General features: G+C 46.0%; 1 protein-coding gene across 1 annotated transcript; it reads left to right on the top strand.

The window, feature by feature from the left end:
- The first annotated feature begins 14,524 nt into the window (after positions 1-14,524).
- Positions 14,525-20,970, top strand: LOC119377168 (fatty-acid amide hydrolase 2-A-like). Its single transcript, XM_037646751.2, has 6 exons — positions 14,525-14,645; positions 16,626-16,835; positions 17,821-17,940; positions 18,568-18,717; positions 19,530-19,625; positions 20,686-20,970. Exons 1-4 carry the CDS (start codon positions 14,567-14,569, stop codon positions 18,624-18,626), a joined length of 468 nt encoding a protein of 155 aa, XP_037502679.1. The 5' UTR covers positions 14,525-14,566; the 3' UTR covers positions 18,627-18,717; positions 19,530-19,625; positions 20,686-20,970.
- The last annotated feature ends 2,907 nt before the right edge of the window (positions 20,971-23,877 follow it).

The following is a 23,877-nucleotide window of genomic DNA, read 5'->3' as shown; positions in this document are numbered from 1 at the left end:
GTCGTGTTTCGCTTGTGGCCGGAGGCGCGGAAAGCAACGATGCACGAGTCTTCTGACCGACAGAATGTGATCGAAAAATACCTCCAAGGGTTACATCATCATGAAGACGGCTACTCCCACGGCTACGTGCAGTCAGACGATGAGCTTAAGCTTTTGGAGAGGTCCTTGGCTGCCGTCAACGAGAGGTATGTACATACTTAGCACTGAAAAACGCAGTAATAACCCGGCAGAACGACTTGTTTTCAGTGAGGGTTAGGGCAACACTACACGAACGATTTCGCGGTTTTGAAGATCGGGTTATCATTTTTCTGGTTACCGGTTCAGAGATTTCCTGGCACCGATTTATTTCGGTTTGAGACTTTGAGTGGAGTGTTCTGGTTACCGGAACATGACCCGAGCTTTAGAAATTTATATAAACGTAATTCGAACTTAGCTGTTATTTTTCCGGTTGCAGTTATGATTATAACCGCGCATGCAAGCAAATCGCGACTTAAAAAAAAATTAAGTCTGCCCCTGTGCTCTTCACATAAGTGCTTTGAATTCTAGGCAGAGCTGCGCTTGGGCGTTTGTTCTGTATGCATCTGTGCATTTTTTTTTACAGCGAAAGCTGTTATGAGATCATTTCAACGGCCGTTTTTGGTGGCGTAGTTGTCCGCCGCCGCTGCCGCCGCCGCCGGTGTCCGTAACCACTATCGCTCGAAATAAGAAAAAAAAACGAAATAAGAAAGAATTTCCAGGATGGAACGGGGTTCGAACCTGGGTCCTCTACGTGGGAGCCCAGTGTTGTACCTCAGAGCCATGCCGGTGCTTGGGACTGCCTTGCAAAACGACGCTATACAGGCCTCATATCCAGAAGGAACCACATTAACATATGTAATTTAGTGTGGTCGAAGAGTGAAATAACAACCACGCACCACACAACGCGAATTCTGTAACCAGGCGTCACAGAACGCGAATTGCGCAACGAGTGGGCTGTTGGATGCTTCCAACCCACTACAAGGGGCTCTGCAATAATTCTTCATCGTCATCAGGCACAACACCAACAAAGTGCGCATGATGCTTTACATGTTTTTGGCGGGTACCACGGCTCTCCGTTGAATGACGAAAAATGGCATAGTGGCTGCTGCCCTACTTCACAGAAATTATGATTTATAGCGTAGTGGGTTCCTCGCAAGTGCACTTGCATTGGTTGCCAAGGAAGCCCATGAGCCCATCCTAAGGAACTCAACAAAGTTCTTCCCCCCTCTCTCTGTCTCTCTTTCTCACGTCAATGTATGTTATATTGCATGGTGGGAGAGTTAAATAGCAACCGGGCGTCACACAATGCGAATTACGTAACTGGTGAGCCGTTTAAACCTTCCAACCCATTACGAAGGGCTGAGCCACAATTCTTCATCGCCATCAGTCGTCACGTAAACAAAGTGCACATAATGCCTTACATGTGTGTAGCTGGAACCTCGCTTCTGCGCACAATGACGAATAATCGCGTTGTAGGTGCTTCCCAATTTCACAAATATTGTGATTTATGGCGTAGTGGGGACCTTGCTAGTGTACTTGTATTAGTAGCCCCAAGAGAGTTTAGAACGGGCTCTAGAAATGCCGCTCTTCCAGCTTTCGCTGTGACTGTGCTGCGCTTTCCGCGCAGGCCTGGCATTTTTTTTTTAACATTGAAAAAGCAATCGTGCGCAATACGAGACGCTATTTGCAGTGTGACAGTACTCCATGTCGGCACACGGCCGTGTGCGCAATCCGTGGTCCTGCTAGAAGTGTGAATTAGACGTCTAGAGCAAGGCGCCGAGCTTTTTGTCGTATTATATTAAAGTGCCAAGGCCCAACCAAACGGTAGCTTGTTGGTGCTCCTTTCAAATTGTTACTTCTTAAAACCTCACAAAAAAGTCTGGGTGATTTACAATTCACCTTTGCTTGCATGCGCGGTTATAATCATGACTGCAACCGGAAAAATAACAGCTAAGTTCCAATTACGTTTATCTAAATTTCTGAAGCTGGGGTCATGTTCCGGTAACCAGAACAACACTCCACTCAAAGTCTCAAACCGAAATAAATCGGTGCCAGGAAAACTCTAAACTGGTAACCAGAAAAATGATAACCCGATCTTCAAAACCGCAAAATCGTTCGTGTAGTGTTGCACTAACCCTCACTGAAAACAAGTCGTTCTGCCGGGTTACTACTGCGTTTTTCAATGCTAAGTCAACGCGCATAGCGACACATTAAGAAGCAATCGATACATCCTTACATTTAGACGACTTGTTCAGGTCTCTTGATGCCGTACAGCATACCTCTCGTTGACGACAGCCAAGGACCTTTCAAAAAGCTTAAGCTCATCGTCTGACTTCAGGTAGCCGTGGGAGTAGCCGTCTTCATGATGATGTAACCCTTGGAGGTATTTTTCGATCACATTCTGTCGGTCAGAAGACTCATGCATCGTTGCATTCCGCGCCTTCGGCCACAAGCGAAACAAGACAAAACACGCCGCATACACGCCGGGGAGGGGGGGTTGATTCTTAAAGAAGGGAATGGAAATGAAAATTGGGTATGGAGTGCATACACTCACGGGGGATTGGGGAATGAAGGGACAGTGAGAGTGAAAAGAGTATGGCAAAGGAAGAAAAAAAAATGGTATGAGAGAGAAAAAAGAAAATGAGAGGGGGGGGGGGGCAGGAGAATGGCGTCCGAGTTCAGCATCCTCGAGAAAAGCCAGTAAGGCCGCAAGGCGTACCGCACTCGCGCCACAAACCGAGAGAGAGAGACGGAGATAAAAAAAAAGAAAGACAAAAATTGTGACCACCGCGACGCCGGCGCCGCCAAACGGAGAGAAAAAAAGAAAGAAAATGGTGCCTACGTGATAGAGGCGAGGCCCCGCCCTGCACGGATTTGTTGTGAAAACAGTCGCACCCCGCGCGCACGTGGCGGGACACCTGCCGCCCGCAAACCGAGGAGGAAAAACCGGTACCTCGTGTGCGACGATTGGCGTCGTTCCGGTTTTTCCTTCTCCGTTTGCGGGCGGCAGGTGTCCCGCCACGTGCGGAGCGGGTGTGCGGATAAAAATAGCTCTCCGACGGTCGCCTGGCTGTCGCACCGCGTTCCCAGCTCGCCCTGTGAGAAGTAACGGCCAGGCTAGAGCGAAGACACGACGCGCCTAGCGTTTCTCTTCGCATTTCACGACGCTTTGAAAGAGTGCATATCGAGTATCACTGTTTATTATGTGCTTGTTGATGCCATCTTTGCGCGGGATTGACCATATGCGGTGTCCACGTATATGTTAAGAACTTCAGCTACCGCAAGGGTTAAATCATGATCATGGGCGTTAGTCATCGGTACGGAGATGTGCCACTAGGCGTCAACGTGAGTGAGATGCGTCCACTATCAAGCGGTGCTATATCTGCCAAACAACAGTAGACATTGTACAAGCTCTCCATATACCAATGCACTATAAACAGTACGCTACTTCTGTGACGACACGTTTCACTTTCGTGTTATACCGATTCCTATGAGGGAGGGATCAGCTATCAATTCTTTACCTTTTTTCACACCTTAAGCCATCCTTACACTAGGTTCCACAACTTTGCCAAAACAAGCATCTGCTGGTGCCTACATAACATTTTAGTTTGTTGACTTCTCGGGCTATTATCATGACATGATCAGCTCATATAACGTTTTTTAAATGCGAAGCATTTCTTAGCGAACTTCTGCGACTTTGAGCGTATCTATCTATCTATCTATCTATCTATCTATCTATCTATCTATCTATCTATCTATCTATCTATCTATCTATCTATCTATCTATCTATCTATCTATCTATCTATCTATCTATCTATCTAGCCGCCTACGACTTCGTGCTCTCCTGGCCGTTTCGTTAATCGGATGTATACCAAAATTGGTGTGTCATAACATGGCCTTATTACGAACATAAATGACAGGTCATATCATGAAAAACATGACACGCATGTCATGAACAGCATGATTTACATTCCACGGCCTTTGGGCTCCCTGGCCGTTCCGTTAATCGGATGTATACCAATATTGGTGTGTCATAACATGGCCTTATCACGAACATAAATGACAGGTCATATCATGAAAATCATGACACGCATGTCATGAACAGCATGATTTGCATTCCACGGCCTTTGGGCTCCCTGGCCGTTCCGTTAATCGGATGTATACCAAAATTGGTGTGTCATAACATGGCCTTATCACGAACATAAATGACAGGTCATATCATGAAAATCATGACACGCATGTCATGAACAGCATGATTTACATTCCACGGCCTTTGGGCTCTTGCGGCCGTTCCGTTAATTTCCTATATACCAAAAATGGTACGGCGTGACAAGAGTTCATGACGAACATAGTGACAGGTCCTAACATGCAAATCATGACGCGCATGTCATGTGCAGCATGATTTACATGACATGGTCTCGGGGTGCTCGCGGCCGTTTAAATGAAGGGATACATACGAAAACTGGTATGACGAGACATTCCTGTATGACGAACATAAGTGACACGTGGTAACATGAAAATCATGATATGCATTTCATGTATGACATGATTTACATGCCACGCTCATGGCGCACTTGCGGCCGTTTCGCTAGATTGATATACACCAAAATTGGTACTGTGCGATGTGACTTTATGAAGAACATGAATAATAGGTGGTAGCACGAAAACCATGACATCCATGACATGTATGTCATGATTTACATGCCACGCTCATGGTGCATTCGCGTCCGTTTCGCTTGCGTGATATACACCAAAATTGGTGTTATGCGACACGACTGTATGACGAACGTGAGACGTGGTAACATGAAAATCATGACATGCAAGTCATGTACGACCTGATTTACATGCCACGCTCATGATGCGCTAGCGGCAGTTTCAGTAGATTGATATACACCAAAATTGGTATTGCACGATGTGACTGTATGAAGACTATGAATGACAGTTGGTAGGATGAAAACTATGACATGCATGTCATGTATGTCATGATTTACATGCCACGCTCATGGTGCATTCGCGTCCGTTTCGCTTGCGTGATATACACCAAAATTGGTGTTACGCGACACGACTGTATGACGAACGTAAGTGAGACGTGGGAACATAAAAATCATGACATGCAAGTCATGTACGACCTGATTTACATGCCACGCTCATGATGCGCTAGCGGCAGTTTCAGTAGATTGATATACACCAAAATTGGTATTGCGCGATGTGACTGTATGAAGAACATGAATGACAGTTGGTCAGATGAAAACCATGACATGCATGTCATGTATGTCATGATTTAATTGCCACGCTCATGATGCATTCGCGGCCGCTTCGCTAGCTCGATGTACACCAAAATTGCTATTGTGCGAAGCGACTGTACGACGACGGTGAATGAGGCGTGGTAACATGACATGCATGACATGCACGACATGATTTACATGTCATGCTCATGACGCACTCGTGCCGTTTCGCTTGCTTGACACACCAAAAGTGGTATTGCGCGACGCGACTGCATGACGAACGTAAATGAGAGGTGGTAACATGGAAATCATGATATGCAGGTTATGTATGTCATGATTTACATGCCGCGCTCATTGTGCATTCCCGGCCGTTTCGCTACCTTGGTATACACCAAAATTGGTATTGCGCGACGCCACTGTACGACGAACGTAAATGAAAGGTGGTAACATGATAATCATGACATGCATGAAATATGAAATATACGTCATGATTTACATGCCATGCTCATGGCGCACTCGTGGCCGTTTCGCTAGATTGATATGCACCAAAATTGGTATTGCGCGATGTGACTGTATGAAGAACATGAATAACAGGTGGTAACATGAAAACTATGACATGTATGTCATGACTTACATGCCACGCTCATGGTGCATTCGCGGCCGTTTCGATAGCTTGATATACACCAAAACTGGTATTGCGCGATGTGACTGTATTATGAACATTAGTGACAGGTGGTAACATGAAAAACCATAATATTCATGTCATGTATGGCATGATTTACATGCTCTACACATGGTGCACTCGCGGCCATTTTGCTCCTTTGATATACACCAAAATTGGTATTGCGCGATGTGACTGTATGACGAACATAAATGAGAGGTCTCAACATGCGAATCATGTTATGCATGTCATGTACGGTATGATTTACATGCCACTGTCATGGTGCGCTTCCGGCCGTTTTGTTAACGTGATATATACCAAAATTGGTATGGCATGACACGAGTGCGTGATGAACATAAACGACAGGTCATGCATTTATATACCAAAATATGCGTTTCATTGGCATGGTGTACACTAGATTGTGCATGCATGCGTGCACAGCAAACATGCGATATATGGTGGACTAGATGCCATGGCATGAATGATTTCATTCGGCTCAAAGACAAACAAGGCGATGTATGCAGCCCCTTGCTGGCTGCTTCGCATTACATCGATTCCCACAGTGCGTGGGATCTGCCGAATTTTTTCATGTTTTACGTTTAACAGCACAGCTGTTTAAACTTTTAGTTCTGTGTCCGGCGTTACCAGAAACTCGGCGGGTATGCGTCAGTGAAAGCGGATATGTACCAAGCACCTCCAGCATAGCCATCGATGCCTTGTCATAGCCAACCGTTAACCAATGAATAGCTAATCGATAATCGATCAGTAACGAATAAATTCTAGAATATGGTGGGACGTGCTTAGCATGGCCCAAATACATGGCCAAAGCCTAGTGATAGCCAATCGATAACCAATCGATAGCTCTGTGATAGTCGATCAATAACCATTACATTCTGAAAAAAATGCTTGGATGTGCTTAGCAGGGACCAAATGCATGGCCAAAGGCTGGTCGTAGCTGATCGATAACCAATCAATAGCTAACCAATAATCGATGAAAAGCCAATAAATTATAGAAAATGCTTTGATCACCTTAGCCTGATTCAAATGCATGACGATACATTGTGATAACCATCTTAACAGCTAATCGATAATCGATCAATACCCAAGTCATTACAGAAAATGTTTGAATAAGCTTAGCCTGACTCAAAGAATGCATGACCGATACGTTGCGATAACGAATCGATAGCCAATGAATAATTGAATAATAACTCACAAATTTTCGAAAACACTTGGTCGTACTTACCCTAGTCGTACATGCGATGTGCCACGAAAGAGAGGGAAGAAAGGGAAAAAAATATAGAAAGACAGAGAAAGAAATAGACGTACAGAGAAAGAGGTACACAGAGACAGACACAAAAAAGATAGAAAAAAGAGAGGGCAAGCATAGCCATGTATAGCATAGTATAGCAAGGGGAGGGGAAAGGGAAGTGATGGTAAGGAGGAGGGAAGAAGAGGATGGCAACGCCAGCAACTGCTGCTTCCTCAGTCTTCGGACCACTAATGCGTAGCTGCCCCTTGTTTTTACATCGCAATCTTTCATACGGGTGCCCTAGTTCTTGCTCAAGCGTGTCCGGGTGATTCTTTGTGCCTAATAAACTCATTTGCCAGTTGCGCATCCTTCCTGTCTGTCCTGTGTCCCTTTTGTCTGTGCAGTTATTCATCGACAAGCTTTGCGCTCTTTATCCTGGAAATGAATGACACATATTGGAACGTACATCACGCAATGCATATCATGTAAGTATTGGCGAGATCTTGGTGCTCTCGCGGCCGCTTCATTAACTGTATATATTCCGAAATTGACAAACTTAAATTGCAGGTCATACATCACAAGGCCATGGTACTCTCGACGGCAGTTTTATTAGCTTGATATAAAACAAAACTGACATGAGTGTATGACTAATATATTTGACAGCACATGACAAATTTCGTGCCATGCATGTCATGCACTTAATGTAAATGGCAAGCTACTGCCGCTCTCGTGGTCATTTCATTCAAATGATATATACAAAAGGCATAATGCGACATTAGTGCATGACCAACATGAACTGCGGGCAATGACATCAATAGTTTGACATGCATGTACCGTACGTCTTGAAATGGATATCATGATGTGCATGACAAGGCAGCAGTGTGTGATATCATGGTCGTCGATTGTTTCGTTACCTTTTTGTACTCTAAAATCTGCATTCAATGACGTGCGTCTATGACGGACATGAACAGCAGGTGATGACATGAATGTTCATAAGATGTCACCACCTGTCAAGCAATCGCCCCATCCTCACCAAAACTGGGTGGCTGGATCCATCACTGTAAACGCAACACGCACCCGCTTTCTGCCCTGAGCAGCATGGCGACGAGGTTGCTTCAGCCAGGGAGAGCCATCGCCACTTCAGAAGATTTGTATCATTGGCGTAGCAAGGGTGAGGTTGAGGATGTTCTCATACTCCCCCCGCCCCCACCAAGAAAAGAAAATTCAATTTGGAGTGTGTGTATATAGGAACGTACACATACAAGCGCACGAGCATACATAAGGTAGGGATAAATCCCCCTCCCCCCCCCCCCCCAAAAAAAAAAGAAAAGATTTCTGACTTAGCCCCTGATTTGTATAACCCCCTGGAGCTTGCCCAACGCGCGCATTCCGTCGAGACTCGAGTGACGTATTACGCAAGCTCACTCAATTCTGCGCGCAACAGCTTTCACAGGAGGGGGAGGGGGGATGCACGCCTCGCCCCCTTCCTGAAAGGCGTTAGCGCGCACTCCTCTCACTTCGGACTGGTTCCGTTGCATAACCGGTGAAAACTGCGCGAACACAATGCACTGGACGAGGTAGGAACCAACGTTATAGATACTTTTCAGTTCCGTATCTCCTCGCGGCGCGCGTAGGGAGGAGGCGGCCTGTCGCCGCACCCGCCACCACAGCGCTGCAGTCGCGCTTTGCGCTAGGAGAGCGAGGGTCGTCTGCTAGCACGAAGGGCTTCTTCGCATGAGCTATTGCACACGGCCGAATGAGAATTGCGCGAACACTGTACTTGGTCTTTACTCTCCTTACTTAACATAATTGGACATTTACTTCAATTTGTGCGCGTTATATTGCGCACAAACTTGAAAAGACCTGTACAGACACGCTTCGCAGGCGTCAGTTTTGGGCAATGACAACGTGCTCGCTTCGCTCTGCGCCTTTCCATGTCCGTTTCGTTAAGACTACACTAGTTTGGCTATTGAGCATGCTCCAAAAATACGAATTTCAAACGTAGAAAACTAAGGGTTACATAACATCTCTCAAACACGGGGAAATTTACAACATTTTGTAGTACGAATCAAACATTGCTCTATCAAATATACTCGAATTATTCGCAGAGAATTTTTCGCGATTGGCAAGCGTGTCCCGGATTTCGCGAGAATTGACGGACACATATCATTTTCAGTATTCTAGTGCGTTCATTAACACGAAAAAATGTGGTCTAGCCAAGATCACGCCATGTTCTGTGCGTAATAATTTTGCAAACTTCGCGTTATATGTGACGTTTTCAAAAGCCTTGCATTGTACGAAATGATTATGCGCATTTGTATTGTTTCAAAACGACAAGCAACATGCATTTTGGTCAATTAATTCTTAATTCGAACATTGTGGCATCGCAAAAAATATTACATTGTGAAAGCAAACGAGATTCTTGGTATGCAAAATGAACGTGGAAATTTTTTACACGCGTAGATACTGCACAGCATTGTTGGCAGGCAGTAGCAGAACCAGGCATTATATTCGGGGAGGGGGGGGGGGCCTAGGCCCCCCGCCTCAAAAATTTTGAAGTATGTGTTTTTACCAAAAATAAATAATGAAAATAGGTGTTGTTCTCAAATAGTCAAGGTTTTCAGCAAGTACCCCCCACCCCCGAAAAAAAAATTCCAGGCTACGGACCTGGGGGGGGGGGGTCAATCACATTTTTTGTGTGTTCGTGCGTGTGTTTGTATGAGTGCGTGGATATATACACATGCAAAATCGAAAAATATCGGACGAGGAAGTTTGACCCCACCCCCTTCCTGGCTACGCTTGTGTTGGCAGGTTTGCTGCCAGCTAATTATTAAAGCTTGCTTTCTTGCGCTCTCTCTGTGCCCTAATGGTACTGCTGTTTTCCAAGCATTTGGCTTGCGCAAAGAAGTGCATGGTAGTAAATAAAAGTGAAGCCAACAGTGTTCGTGCCCCTCGTTATAAGAGCATTCAGCACACCCCAAAACAGGTCACCAAAAAATGTGTCCTTGCTAGCATGCTTGATAGCACGCTCTAACGCACGTGCTTACGTGCAAGCAGTTTCTCTGAAAGGCTACCACTGACACATTCGCGCACAGTGACCAGCATGGACTCAAGCGGCAGGGAATCCCGCCTACCAGGGCATCTGCAGACATCGCAACGCGTTGTTTTCTTCAATTTTTGAAAGCCACGTAGCCTGCCAGGTAACAAAAGGCCGTTGCTTCTGGTAATGGTGCACAGTACCCACGGTCGTCAGAAGCACCTGAGAGGTCACGGAATGGCATGGACATAAGCTAAGCTATTGGCACACTTTCTCTTTCATCGCATGTTCTGGACGAGGACTTCACGGCGCTTTTTTTTTTTTTTTGCAGAGATGCTTTCAAATGCACTAAGCAAGGTACAAGTGGCTAAACTTGGTCGCTATGGTATATGGTCTTGCATGTTTTTCTCCGCTGTTTATCGGCGTGATAAATAGCTCGCACCCAGCTTTCAAGATGCTGCGGATCGGGCGGCGGCCAAGAAGTGCCGCTTTTCTACCGCTGGCATAGCCGGGCACGAAACAAGTTGGCATCGCAAAGCTTGAAAACTGCTTGACTTCCTGTGGCAAGGAATGCTCGGTTGTCTGAATTCACCGAAGTCGTAAAGAGTAACCTCGCGCATGCACAGCCAACACACCAGGAAAAACATTCTGAACATTCCATGACAGCCCCGCCGCGGCGAAGCAACTACGGGAAAGAACACGTGTGCCCGCGCGCGCGACAGCGCTATTCACGACTGTCGCGCCCTCTCACTGCCTGGGTAAAAGTGGCGGCCGCCTTCAGCGGAGGAGTTACGGAACTGAAAGTATCTATAAACGTTGGTAGAACAGACGCGACGTTCTTGTCATCGTGTGTTCCTTCCTCGTCTACGATATTCTGTTCGCGCTGTTTTCACCGTCGGAATCGCCAACCTGCCCAGCAGCTTCACTACTGGTTTCCGCTTGGACGGCGGAGCACATGTAACCGTCTTCGTGGCGCGCCTACCAAGACTGCGGCGGTGATGAAACCTTCTCGCACGTGCTGTGCGACAGCCCATCGTTTGCAGCTCTAAAGAAACAGCTGCCAACCTACACCACATCCTCGGACAGTCTTACAGCACGCTACAGGACATCATCCATCGAACCGGCTGCAACGACCGACACCTCTTTGTTCTTTCTACACTCATCTGCTTCATTGATACCCCGTGTCTGGTCGAGCGGTTTTATTATCGCTCGTCACGGCGACTAAGGTGCTTCTGCTGCTGCTTTGCCGCGAGCCTCTCAAGTACTTTTTTCATTCTCTCTATCTCTTTACTACCCCTTTCTCTGTGAGCGTTTCGGTTGAGGTGTCCTCAATGGAGGCGATTGTTGTGCTCTCCGAGCCCAATTTCCTTTTCTATATAAGAATCACTAAGAGGCAACTCCCAACACAGATCTCTCGAGCAGTTCTTTCTGTCATTGTTTCTTGCTCTGTCCGCTGAAATGTTTTCAACGTGTAAGTAAAGTTTTCAGCGCAAACGTCTTCAAAGCACAAAGCCAGATGCGTACGCAGTGCCAGCTGCGCTAAGGGTGGCCACTAACGCAAAGCGCGGCTGACTTCTTACTAAACAGCTCTCGATTGCTTTCATCTCTCTACAAACGTTAATGAAAACTGCACGAAAAGCGGCCTGCAAGAAATCCGGAGCGCAATATTTCTTCATGACCACGCAGAAGTTGCCACCAATTCCCCGCGTCAAATATCAACGCAGCGGAGATAAAGTTACCAGGGAATGCAGGAGGTACCACTGATGTCTGCTGAGGAGGTATCGATGAGGAGGTATCGATTAAGGTTGTGCCAAACAAAAGAAACGAGCCCTCAGAATTTTCGCTTCCTTCATTCTCTGCTACGTTGTAGCATAAACAGTTCGTAAGTTCAATTTGCAAGGTTTGCGTATGCATGTGTGACCCTCGTGTGCACGCTATCAACGAGGCAGCAAGTGGTTTAAGAAGCAGCACCCTCCATGCACAGCCCAAGCAAGATAGCCCCAAGTGGGTATGTTTGTATAGGCTGGTGTTTTCTCGCAGAGCGTTCTTCGCGAAATGGCTACCGTCTTAGGAAGTTGTCGTGAACTCTTACTGGAATTGGTCGTATACCTGTGGTGCACTGTGACCAGGCTAGTGTTTACTCTGTGGTTCTACTGGAAAAAGCCTCTACCACTGCCACCTGTCACCGACAGGCTTCTGCTGCGTTCTGCTACATCTCTCGCTGCCGATATCAGAATGGCAAGGTGAAGTGACTATACAACGTTGCTTGCTTATAAAACGCTTGTATTAACAGAACATGCAGTTAGCGCAGAAACTTGACATTACGCTTAACTTTAAGAAATAAACCTGCCCAGTAAACATTGCAATTTAGACTGCCGTGTAGACTTCTGTTTTTTTTTAGGCTGCTCCTTATTTCTGGCAGTCGATAAATATAAAGAAAGGGAGGATAACTGAAACCTTAAAACAATGCCACTGACAATGCAACGTGTTTTGATGCATAGGCAACCACTGCGCCGTCGCAAACGTTAAATATAGTGAAATTAGCTCACAGATTGAAGTTCGGTTTTCACCCCATTCCTTAACTATGAAGTGCGAAGCACTTTAGGGGCCCGGGCTGTCGTATGTTGTCATAGCTTGGCGTAACGCAGCAAACCACGCATAAAAATAGAGAAAAAGGGGAAGCAAGCGAGAAATAAAAAGACAGAAAAAGAAAGGGAGGACATAGGAAGAAAAATAGAAATAAATAGAAATAAAGAGAGAAAAAAGAGAGAAAAAAACGGAAAAAGAAAATAAGAAAGAAAGAGAGGAGGAAAGAAAGAGAGAACCGAAAAGAAACAAAGAAGGCTACCCAGTTCAGCACTTCCTGCAGGCTTGAAACCACTAGAGCGAAGCTGCTTTAATTTTTTTTCTACATGACGTCATCAATACCTCCTTTATTTCCGGCAACTTTCATCTTTGCTGCATTTGATATTCGAAGCAGGGCATTGGAATAACTGCCGCGTGATTCATGAAGCACTATTACCCTCCGGATTGCTTGCAGACGCTATTTACCACCAAGAGCATATTTTGACAAACATAGAACTTCGTCTACACATTGGCCATAACATGTCCGTAAATTTAGTATAAACGAGCTACTCAGTAATTTAAACTGAGAAAGAAACAACCTATCTATGAGTTTCGCAAAGCCCATGAAAACGAAAGCGAATGACGCTTCAGTAAACATTAACAGTGTTTCTAATTAGTTCAGGATCATTAAATTGTCGCCTAAAATCATGCTTAAATGCACCCCCCCCTTTTTTTTTACTGAATATTAACAGGATATACCGTAATATTATAGAAGCATTCGGACTTGCTGCTGGCAACGACCTATACTATACTTACGAATACTTACTTGATTTTAAATACCATGTTTGACCGACATGCATTAAATTTCTCTCACGGATTTGCAGTAGCGATAAATTTATCTTGATCTGTATCTTGGGTATTTGCAGTTACCATATGGTGGCAACAGTGGAAGGATACATTTTGCGCAGGTTTAAGACACACTCAGACAACGCTTCAAGCAAGTGTACAGCCAATTTGTCGCAAGGGCCACATTGAAGCTACACAATTTCAAATATACTGCGATGGTGCGAATAGGGGGAGGGAGAGGGGACGGGGAACTCTGCGCGAGCCACTGCGGGTCCTCGGCGGCTGTCTGGGCAATGCATGATCTCTACAAGCCGTCATTTGTAAATAGACTCTCATCAATCGCAGCAGTTTATAGTGGAGATGCGGGGTAACACCGACCAGCACGCAGTGCAACAGACAATTAAGCCAATGAAGGCATAAGGAACATTACTTATTTTTTACCTTTAGCTGTAGTTTACAAATATGTAATTACTGTAATCCATTAGGATTGAGAAAAAAACGTTTGCCGTCGGTAGTGCCCGAACCCACACCTTCGAGTCACATCGTTCTATGTTCTACCAATTGAGCTACGATGGCTGTGTTGTACCTCAATCAGGTTGGGCCTAAAAAAAAAGGAAAGAGCCTTACAGAATTTCCCCCTTCGTACTTGAATTGTCTATTGGTGTAAGTGATGCACCGATACCGTTTGACACCATGACAGAAGTCGAGCCTTTGTAGCTGCCTATTACACAAGACAAATGCATCCTTTGGTTTGTCGTCCAACGAACCAACGGAAACAAGCAAACACTTGTTGCAATCGTACACTTTTCTCTTCCTCGTCCTTGCAGGTCAAAAGCGTGGACCTTGTGTCGGCCTACATCAGACGCATCCGGAGTGCGCCCATCATCAACGCTGTCGTCGAGGAGAGGTTTGAAGAGCTCTCAAAGATGCCGAGGAAGTCGACAGACTGGTCGCATCGGGAACAATGAGCGCAAGTCAAATGACCAAGGAAAAGCCACTGCTGGGCTTACCGTTCACTTCCAAGAACAGCATTGCCATCAGAGGTTACTTGCGGATTTCTGAAAACCAAGGACAGAGATATTTATTGTTAACGAGACCATACTGAAGTTTGCAGAAGCTGGTAGATGACACATATAGAGTACCACGGACCTTTCCGTCACACTTAAAGCGTTTGACAAAGTGTATGACAAAGTGTATGACAAAGTGTTTATTGCATGGAACTGTTTGTGACGGTGTGGCTTAGTTAGCGTAATTGAAATGGAAGATGGCAGAGATAGTGGTTTTGCAATGCGTGGACAACGATGGCACAAACCCAGACTATAAGCGCGCAAAAGTGCATTAACACTCCTTATGGTGTGCATTATTCGTTACATTGTTCGTTCCTGCCTAGTGACATATAACTGTGTAGTCTTTGCGAAGAAGCAGTAACTAAAGCGCACCTAATCGAGAAACATTTTACATGAAACATGTACTTCGTCGTGTAGTGTGAAAAGTAACTCTGATATCGGACGCATAACCAATGCAAACTGCGCAACGTGTGGAGGCAGGGAATGTGAACATTATTAGTGACATTTTTGGCAGAGTTCATTCTTAGCACAGGTAAAGTGCGGAGCTCGAACGCAACAAGGGGCGCGTATATGTAACGTGCAGCATTCGAACCAAACGTTAATCAATCGAAATCTTGCGGTGGCGATTTATCGTAACTCACACGCAAACAGGGTAGCAAGTCAAGAGTTCTGACGTACCCTGAATGTTTTCGAGTGACTCCAAGGGCAGCGGTTTACACTCGGTGAAGAAGATCAGCACATTTATTTTTCTGGAACTGCTGTGAAAAGTTTAAAAAAAGTGGGCAATTTGAAATTTTTATTGTATCATCACGCATGTCTGTAGTGGCACAAAGTCCTTTCTCGAACACCCCATTCTTATTTCAATGGTTAAAAACTGTACTGGTAACGCAGATGCGTGTACAAGTATCTGCCACGGTCACTAGCGTAGTTACGCATTCGGCATTACACATGCAAAGCTGGCGTATACCACCGTAAACGGGAGCGCGCTTCTTCAAGCGAAGCTTGTATTGACTGACCTCTCAAGCTGGTGAAGGTGGTGTTCCAAAAAACCCTCCTAGCCCACAGGTAGCGCGCACCAAAGAATAAATGAACCAAAACAAATTTTATTTCCGGGGCTGAGGTCTGAATTGGGTCCCCTCGGTCCCAAAGCGAGTGCCTACGTGCTGATGCTTTCCCAACGCGAACTAAACTTAACCGCGAACGCTTCATTGAAATACTTCGTGTTAGCGAACTAATAGCGATCTGCTGGACAACGAGTAAGTTGGCGATATCAGGAATTGCACGTTTCAGGAAAATTCCGACTTCGAGAAAATTGAATGCCTAACCCGCCTTTCCATGATCGCATGGTTGTACTTTCGTTGGACCCTTCTAGACGCTGACGAACGCTGGCAAGCACATGAAAGACGCCATGCCGATTCAACCCGAAAACAGCGTTAATAATAATAAACCTGAATAAAGCTGAATAAAGCTGATAATAAAGCTGAACGCTTACATTAAGAGGGAGCATTGCGCAATGAGAAAGAAAGAAAGAAAGAAAGAAAGAAAGAAAGAAAGAAGAAAAAGAAAGAAAGAAAGAAAGAAAGAAAGAAGAAAGAAGAAAGAAAGAAAGAAGAAAGAAAGAAAAGCAGTGGGTTAGGCCCGACAGGGAAATGACTCCTCCAGTAAATCTTGTTGTTGGGCTAGTTAGTGCATGCTTCAAGAAATCAGAAGACGCAAACCACCAAGGAAAGGCAGGCAAAAGGAAAGAGCGTGCCAAAGATAGCGATGTCATTCCTTGATGGTTTGCGTCATCTAATTTCTTGATAGGCTCCTGATCTTCTTTTTTATTTTTGAATTTGTGTGACTAAGTCATTCAGAAAGTAATGAAATTATTAGCGTTGTCGAAATATTAGTGTCTTAGTATCGTGGAATTTCGGACACCGCACTTAAACCTGTAAGCCTGTGTTCCCGTCACAGGCATGCGACATGACGCGGGCTCCCTCTACTGGCATGGGCGACGCGCCGAGGAAGATGCTCCGAGCGTGGCCTCCTTGCGGCGAGCCGGCGCCATCCCACTGGCACTGACCAACGTGCCTGAGCTGTGCATGTGGGGCGAGTCCCACAACTTGGTGGATGGCTGCACACGGAACCCGCATGACACGCGCCGAAGCCCCGGCGGAAGCAGCGGTATGTGCTTCGCGCATATCTGCCAGTGCAGCTACGGGTCTGGGCATACGTTTGTAAAGTTCATACTATGCGCCTGATTTTGCGTGTTGCCACGCACTTCTTTCATTCTCTGGTATTCTCATAATTCCGAAAGCACACGAGGCGATGCCCCTTCAGGAGGCACTCGCTATCCAGTTTCACTTTTGGTTCTTTGAGTTGGGTTATTCTTGTATATTTAGTACTCTTGTGTCCATTTGTGCAGCCATATTTTTTTTAACTGTTGAATCCCTGCCAACATAGGCGGGGAGACGCTCTACATTAGGGGGGGGGGGCAAATATCACCAAAGATTCCTTCCCTCCCAATATGTTTTTCGAAAGAAAACGAGCTCAGTAATGCATGCAAAATGAAAACGAAGCTATGACGGGCTTCTGACAACGCCCCCCATTTGGTTCTCTGTTTTCCAGGCGTCATGGGAGGAAGTGCACAGTTCTTGTCAGGGGTCCTCAGCCACAGGGTCTTAGGCAGAAATTTTTTTCGGGGGGGGGGGGGGGCACCTCCTTGATTTGAATAGGGCCGGGCAGGCATATGTGGTCGAGTGTCATTTTGTGCTCTGCATGCCATGGCGAAAAAGATTTCGGGGGGGGGGGGGGGGGCACCTGCCCGTGTGCCCCCCCCCCCGGCTACGCCACTGCTCGGCCGCTATTATAGTCCAACAACGTGCAAGGTCATAAACTTGCGCATTAAACAGTGACAGGAAAGGTGCGACTGAGTAACGGTGTTCCACTTGGCGCCCTCCATATCTGATCAGGAAGGGTCCTTTAAACTCCAAGAATTCTTCGAATAGGCGTGAACAGACAAAAAATATGCTAGTAACCTTGCAGACAAAATCAAATGATATAGCTGATTGTTTGAAGAAGAACGTATGTGTAAAGAAACTTATGCAGTCTCGTCGTATCCAATGAGCACAGGCTGGTATTGACTTCTGATTCTTTTCACGAACCACAGGTGGAGAGGGAAGCCTTCTTGCAGCAGCTGGATCCCTGATTGGCCTTGGCACAGACGCTGCGGGAAGCGTGCGAATACCATCCGCCTACTGCGGCATTTTCGGCCACAAGCCAACAGCTGGTGCTAACTGCAAATCAAGTTTTCCTTATAATTTCGAACTTCCATTCTTTTGTTCCACCACCCACCGCTGTAGTTCAACTGTACAGTGTCGTGCACATTAGCCCGAGGTTGGTTCCTAGTGTCCCGGCCACACATTACGACAGTGTATGTGAGCACCCAGGTCCGCGTCCATCAATTTGGGCATCCCGTTGCGGCCTGCAGTTGCGACGAGTCATTAAACAAATCATCTGGAAAAACTTGTCGGTCAAAACATTTTGGTCTCAAAAACGTAAGAAGCTTACAATCCAGAGCGCATTTTCAAAAAAAAAAAAAAACGTCTCACAATAATAGTGTCCTTAAGAGAGTGTTTAAACCAATCCTGATGCCGGACATATTAGAGAAGCCGACTGGCCAATAGGAAAGAGCATTTGCGAAAGAGACGTTTTGTGAATTCGGCCCTTGAACTTTGGTATTAAACACGTCTTTTAATTTTCACTGCCTGTGATAGAACCATGACGCTGCTTCATTGACAACTGCTCGGTTCGAAAAGCATTGTAGTTTCAAAGGGCCGTTTGAAATGTTTTAAATGGAGAGAATTATGGCGCTTCCCCATTTTCCTGATCTCGGAACTTGTCGTGCTACCTACAGGAGTAGTGCCAAATACTGGCCTGATGCCAGAGTTCGGAGAAAACGTGGCGCAGTTTTAACTGCGTTGGACCACTGGCCGGTTTGCGGAGGACCTGCCGCTTTTGCTGAATGTCCTGGCCTACAACCAACAAGTTAAGACTAAATGAACAAGTATGTCCAATTATTTGCGTCTTTTTCTATATGGCGTGTAAATGAAGGAACTTGCGCGCTGAAATAAGGAACCACTCATTTCATAAATTACCTACCAGAAGTTGTTCATATTAGAAGCTAGGGACTCAGGAAGAAATTAACAAAATTTCATTTCTTCTGCTACGAATTACCCGAACTTTTCTTTTAAGTAAACTGTCGCGCAGGTATTAGAGTATTCTAGTTAATTGACCTCTATGATTTCGAAGCTGCCGGCGCATTATTCACAAAAAGTAACTTGCGACGTCGCGTCATTACCAATCCAACTTATGATGTTTCTGTAATTGGTGAGTTATGTTTTATATTTTATGATTAATTTTTGTAGAAAGGCACGTTGCCAGTGTTGTAGTGTTAGATACCGAGAAAATCAATATGGCATCAAAGATGTCAATTAAAGTATGACACAGCCAGTGACTGCGATATGTCCGGCAGCTAGTTTCGAACCCACTTCCCAGCATTCGAACAGCAGCCCGATGCTCTATCCGTACGACCACTGAACACACGATAACCCTGCTGCAAGAAAACGATTTGTAGCTAAGACAAGTACTGGAAAGTGTTTAAAGTATTCTTAGGATGCTGATCGCCTTAAAGAGCATGGAAGACGCGCTAGACCTTGCTAAATCATTCACTACGAATTGATGTGTATTTCCGATTGATGAAACCAACGCGTCATTTTTATAAAGGGTTGCAATATGGTATCACTGAAAGAATATTTAACGTTATTTGAAAATATTGTGGGCCGTGCAAACGGTTACGAATTTGACTCTCTTTTTCAGGTAAATCTGAAGGCTCTGAAGCTGTATTACATGGACAATGAAGGGAGCCTTTTCATCAGCCGTGTGACCACTGATATGCGACGGGCAGTTAGACGGGTCAGTACTTTCATAAAACCTCCTCACAGACACTTTGTCCGTTTCCTTAAAACAAAGGACATGGTATTGTATTTTGATGGACGTGCGGAGCGATAGACCGAATATCTGCCCTAAGACGATCAGACCTCGTTAGCCAGTTGAGAGAGCATATTTACATGAGGCTATGACACGTGTATATACACCTGAGGCTTCGTGCGCGCATATTCAAGTAGAGCCTTAAAATGTTAATAGCCGGGAGATCGTTTCACCAGATAAAACCTTGCCCGATATTGAAACTGAATTTCAATATGCGTTTCCACCAATTACTATGCTCTTGCCTTGTATAAGTTTGTCATGCTAGAGGAATGCTTAGCACAACCGGGAATTAGCAATGTAATCACAGCTGATTACCGATGAATGACGAGAGAGCGGGCGGGGGTGTATTCGTCGAAGTCGCATTTCCTGAGCTCACATTCCAAAATATAAGTAGTGCACAACTTCCGCTGCATTGTTACATAGCACGGGAGTGCTGTGTAACAAATGCTATTCAGAAGTCGGTGGCTAACTCTATGTGCGCGGTTTACCGTCCACAACTGTATGAAGACTACTCGCATTGAGTTACGGTGCTAGATGGGCTGGCAGTCTCTAGCCACGCTTCCAGCTGTTCAAGTTACTTTCGCCGCATGCTCCCTTTTATCAGTGGCACTAAGCCGCATGAAGTGTGCCTGTAAATTCCCCTAAGTACAAGGGGATGGTGGAACCTTCTGTCGTTGGATATACCACCAACCAGTTCCGCATGCTTCTGTTTACCTGTCTATTGTCTTCAGGCGCAGTAAGTAGCTAAAATAGCAATGGCCCGAATGTTGCATCCTCATGTACAAAGAAAATTCCTTTACACGCGGCGTGACTAACTTGAGGTCAAAACCGCGAGGTCTCGCACGCCGCTCGAAAGCTCTATAGGCAAGTGCGCTGGGAACAACTGATGGTTTTTGTATATCGAAACTTTGTGGCTCTCTTGTAGTAGTGATGAAAGTAGGCCGCATCGTTCCTAGAACGTTTCTTGTCTCTTTGCAATGAACAGGTCACCCAATACCTCACTGCGGCTCACGGGCTTGAAGCGAATCAGCTGCACCTGCCCGAGATGCGATTCGGCATGTACGAGTGGTTCAAGGTTATCGCCATCAAGAATCCCACGCCACTAGCCCAGATCTTCAGGCCCGGCGGCTTTAACACGTTAGTCGAACTGCTCCGCCACGTCGTGGGTGCTGGCCGGCACACACTCGCAGCGTTGCTGTCGTCCAAGTTTTCGCCTCTTTACCGGTTCCGTTCGCAGCAAAAGGCCGAAGCCTTCGTCGCTTCCATAGAGAACGCCCGCGACCGGTTCGAGGAGACGCTGGGTGACGACGGAGTTCTCTCCTGCCGGCAACCACGAGTGCCGCACCGTTTCAGAATCAGGAATTTCTATTTCCTGATTCAACAGGCATGACGGCTTTGTTCAATTTGTTCAAGGTGCCCGCAACAGGTGCCCTGTAATGCTATCATGGAACAATTTGCCCTTGTGCGTCCAGGTGGTCGCGAAGAGGGGAAATGACCGGATATGCCTGGCTGTTGCCAGAGAATCGAGAAGCACTTTGGTGGGTGCTTTGATCCTTCGACGAAACTTCAAAGAGGGTTGTGATGACCTCGTAAAGGACAATTCTTTATAGTTGTCCTTCCTGGCGAGAGTTTCTTAAGTGCATAAGATTTGCAACAATCCTGGGCCCGTATTCACAGAAACGTCTTACGCTGAAAATATTCGTAATAGAATACTCCAGCCAATCCTTATGCTGGACTAGCATTAGAGATCCGGTTTGCCAATGAAAAAAAAAAACACTTACGAAGGAGAAGGTTAGTGAAACCGGCCCCCGTTCTTAGGAAGAGCGCCTAGGGTGCAATATCTTTCATGGAGGCTGTTGCAATTTTTTATCCTTGCGAGTGAGATGCATGCGAAAGAAAACTGTAGTAATTTCATAAATCACCTGATACCATAAGCGTGCGCAGGGTTGCCCTTCAGGGGGGGCGAAGGTTCGTCGCAGCGCCCCCCCTCCCTATTATGTCAATGTATGCGGCTGCCTTTGCGCCCCCCCTATCGCCCCCCTACAATGTATAGGGCTGACTTTGCGCCCCCCCTTCTCGCCCCCTTTGCCCCCCCCTGCGCACGCCTATGCCTGATACGACGGCGCTTTGAGAACTCTTTCAATATATTTGTATGAAAATATATTGCCATGATACGTTGGCCCCTGTAGTACGTTGGATATTGCAAGATGTCTGAATAAAGGAAATAGCGATTTTTTTTGTGTACAAGTGCTCCTTGTGCGTAAAACACTGCAGCGACGAGTATTCCTTAAAGGGACCGACAACTGATTTTTCTCGACACAGTTTTTTACGGCGCGACAGGAAGCTCACCCTTCGTAGCGTTTGTAGCTGCAGTGGTTTATCCGAAAAGCACGTAGTTATTTTATAACCAGTATTTTTCGATTTGAAAGGCTCCAAACACGCATGGAGGCTTGCTCCAGCAACGCTGATAATTGATAGCGATTCCGCTAGCCCTTGTGAAAGCTGTCGTTGTTCTACTTTCGCAGGAGTTACTCTAACTATGCTTAACCACCTTTATTTTGAGCTTTCCAACCATTTTTGAAAATAGCGAGCTGTTACAGTGAGATGTGTGGCTTTATACACCTTCCCGGTATTTGTACAGCGTTCTGTGCGCCTGCGCCCAACGTTGCCTGCGCCTGTGTCATGGATGGCTTGTCCCGGCGTCGTTACTCTCTCTATACACGAGCCAAGCCAAGTAATCGAAAACGTAACTGTGCATATGCACGGCCGCACCGAATAGCAGCGCGCGTCATTTCTGAGAGAAAGTATAGGTAGCAAAACTATGTCGCTCCAAAATCTTAGCGACTTGGAAACTGCGTGCACGGTTGCATGAGCACGCTGAAAAGTTGCTCAAGACGCGCTGACGAGCATGGGATCATTACGTCACGCGAAGGCAGCGCCACTTTAATGCATACTACTAACGCAGGCATATGTGACATTTTTATGGAGTAGTACATTTTAATATAAAGAAACGAACAATATTTCAGTACTAACAAAAAAATCGTCGACCGCGTACAGTAATCAACGGTCACGTGGCCGCCTTCGTCGGATCGTTCATGCTTTTGCCGCCAGAGGCGCCACAGGTCATTTTTCGCGACTTTCATTTAAGAAATAAAAATATAAATTCATCTCTCACGAAAAAAACAGGGTTGGTTTGACTCAGTGCGACGGACAATCTTTACATCAGTGGAGTCAACTCATTTCATATTTGGGCAGTTGTCGGTCCCTTTAAAAGTGCTTCGGATCTTGTCGCTTGACACAAGCGGAGTACCTCCGCCGTAGAGAGAATAACTTTATTGAAGAGAGATAACAGTGGGCATAGCTCGAGAGCTGCCTCAACGATAGCGTGATAAGACAAGAAATGAACAACTCAAGCTTTGAAGCCGCATGAGTTATTTCTGGGTGCCATAAATTCTTAGCAGCGTGCAGCTAATGCGCCATCAAGCGACGCCACTTGATGCGTGTTTAGTGCATTACTTCGGTTGCTTGTAATCTGAGGTGGCCTGTGAAACCCTATTTTGATTGACTCGACGTCATAGACCGGTGCATGAACATGCTATACACCGAAAAGCTACGCGAACTGTGACGAGGGCATATAACCTAACACCTCCTCCTCACCTTCAAGAACCAAATTGGGTTGAGCACATTTAACCACTCGCGCATCATCGTGATCGTACGGTGGTTTCGCGGTGAATCACTGACTTTCCTCAATGCTTAAGGAGCCCTGTAGTCTTGTACTTACCTTTGTAGGACGCATTGCGTTGTCCGATACCCGAATTGTATGCAAGTAATCACCGCCGTTGGAGGAGTTATCTGCTCTGCTTATACCAAATGCCGTGCGTGCAGCGCCTAACTGAATTGCACCCGTGCCCAGTTCGAGCGTAAACGATTCTCTTATCTTTAGCCACCGCAGATGGTCGCCAAGCTTGCCTCATGCGCGTATGTTTGCTATCTGCCTCCGCCATTGCTTGAGTGCTCTCCAGAAAACGCAATAGACTCTTTCACAAAGGATTACTCGGGACGCGTCAATGTGATGCGGGTCATCGCCGAATTCCGCTTGCCCGGGCACGCTTGGTGTGCAGGTTTCCTTCTTCATGCCTTTTTCGTCTCGAACCATGCGCGTTTTCTGATGCATATT

The sequence above is a fragment of the Rhipicephalus sanguineus genome, unplaced genomic scaffold, assembly GCF_013339695.2.
Source record: "Rhipicephalus sanguineus isolate Rsan-2018 unplaced genomic scaffold, BIME_Rsan_1.4 Seq377, whole genome shotgun sequence".
In the NCBI taxonomy this organism is placed as follows: Eukaryota; Metazoa; Arthropoda; class Arachnida; order Ixodida; family Ixodidae; genus Rhipicephalus; species Rhipicephalus sanguineus.
Note: the sequence above shows the minus strand (reverse complement) of the source record. Positions and strands in the feature narration are given on the sequence as shown.

Bases quoted from the DNA above. Each gene is read 5' to 3' on its own strand.
- LOC119377168 (XM_037646751.2), top strand. From the start codon at position 14,567: ATGAGCGCAAGTCAAATGACCAAGGAAAAGCCACTGCTGGGCTTACCG. The intron at 14,646-16,625 runs GTTACTTGCGGA...TTCCCGTCACAG, and splicing joins GAACAGCATTGCCATCAGAG to GCATGCGACATGACGCGGGC. The intron at 17,941-18,567 runs GTGCTAACTGCA...TGCTACCTACAG, and splicing joins CGGCCACAAGCCAACAGCTG to GAGTAGTGCCAAATACTGGC.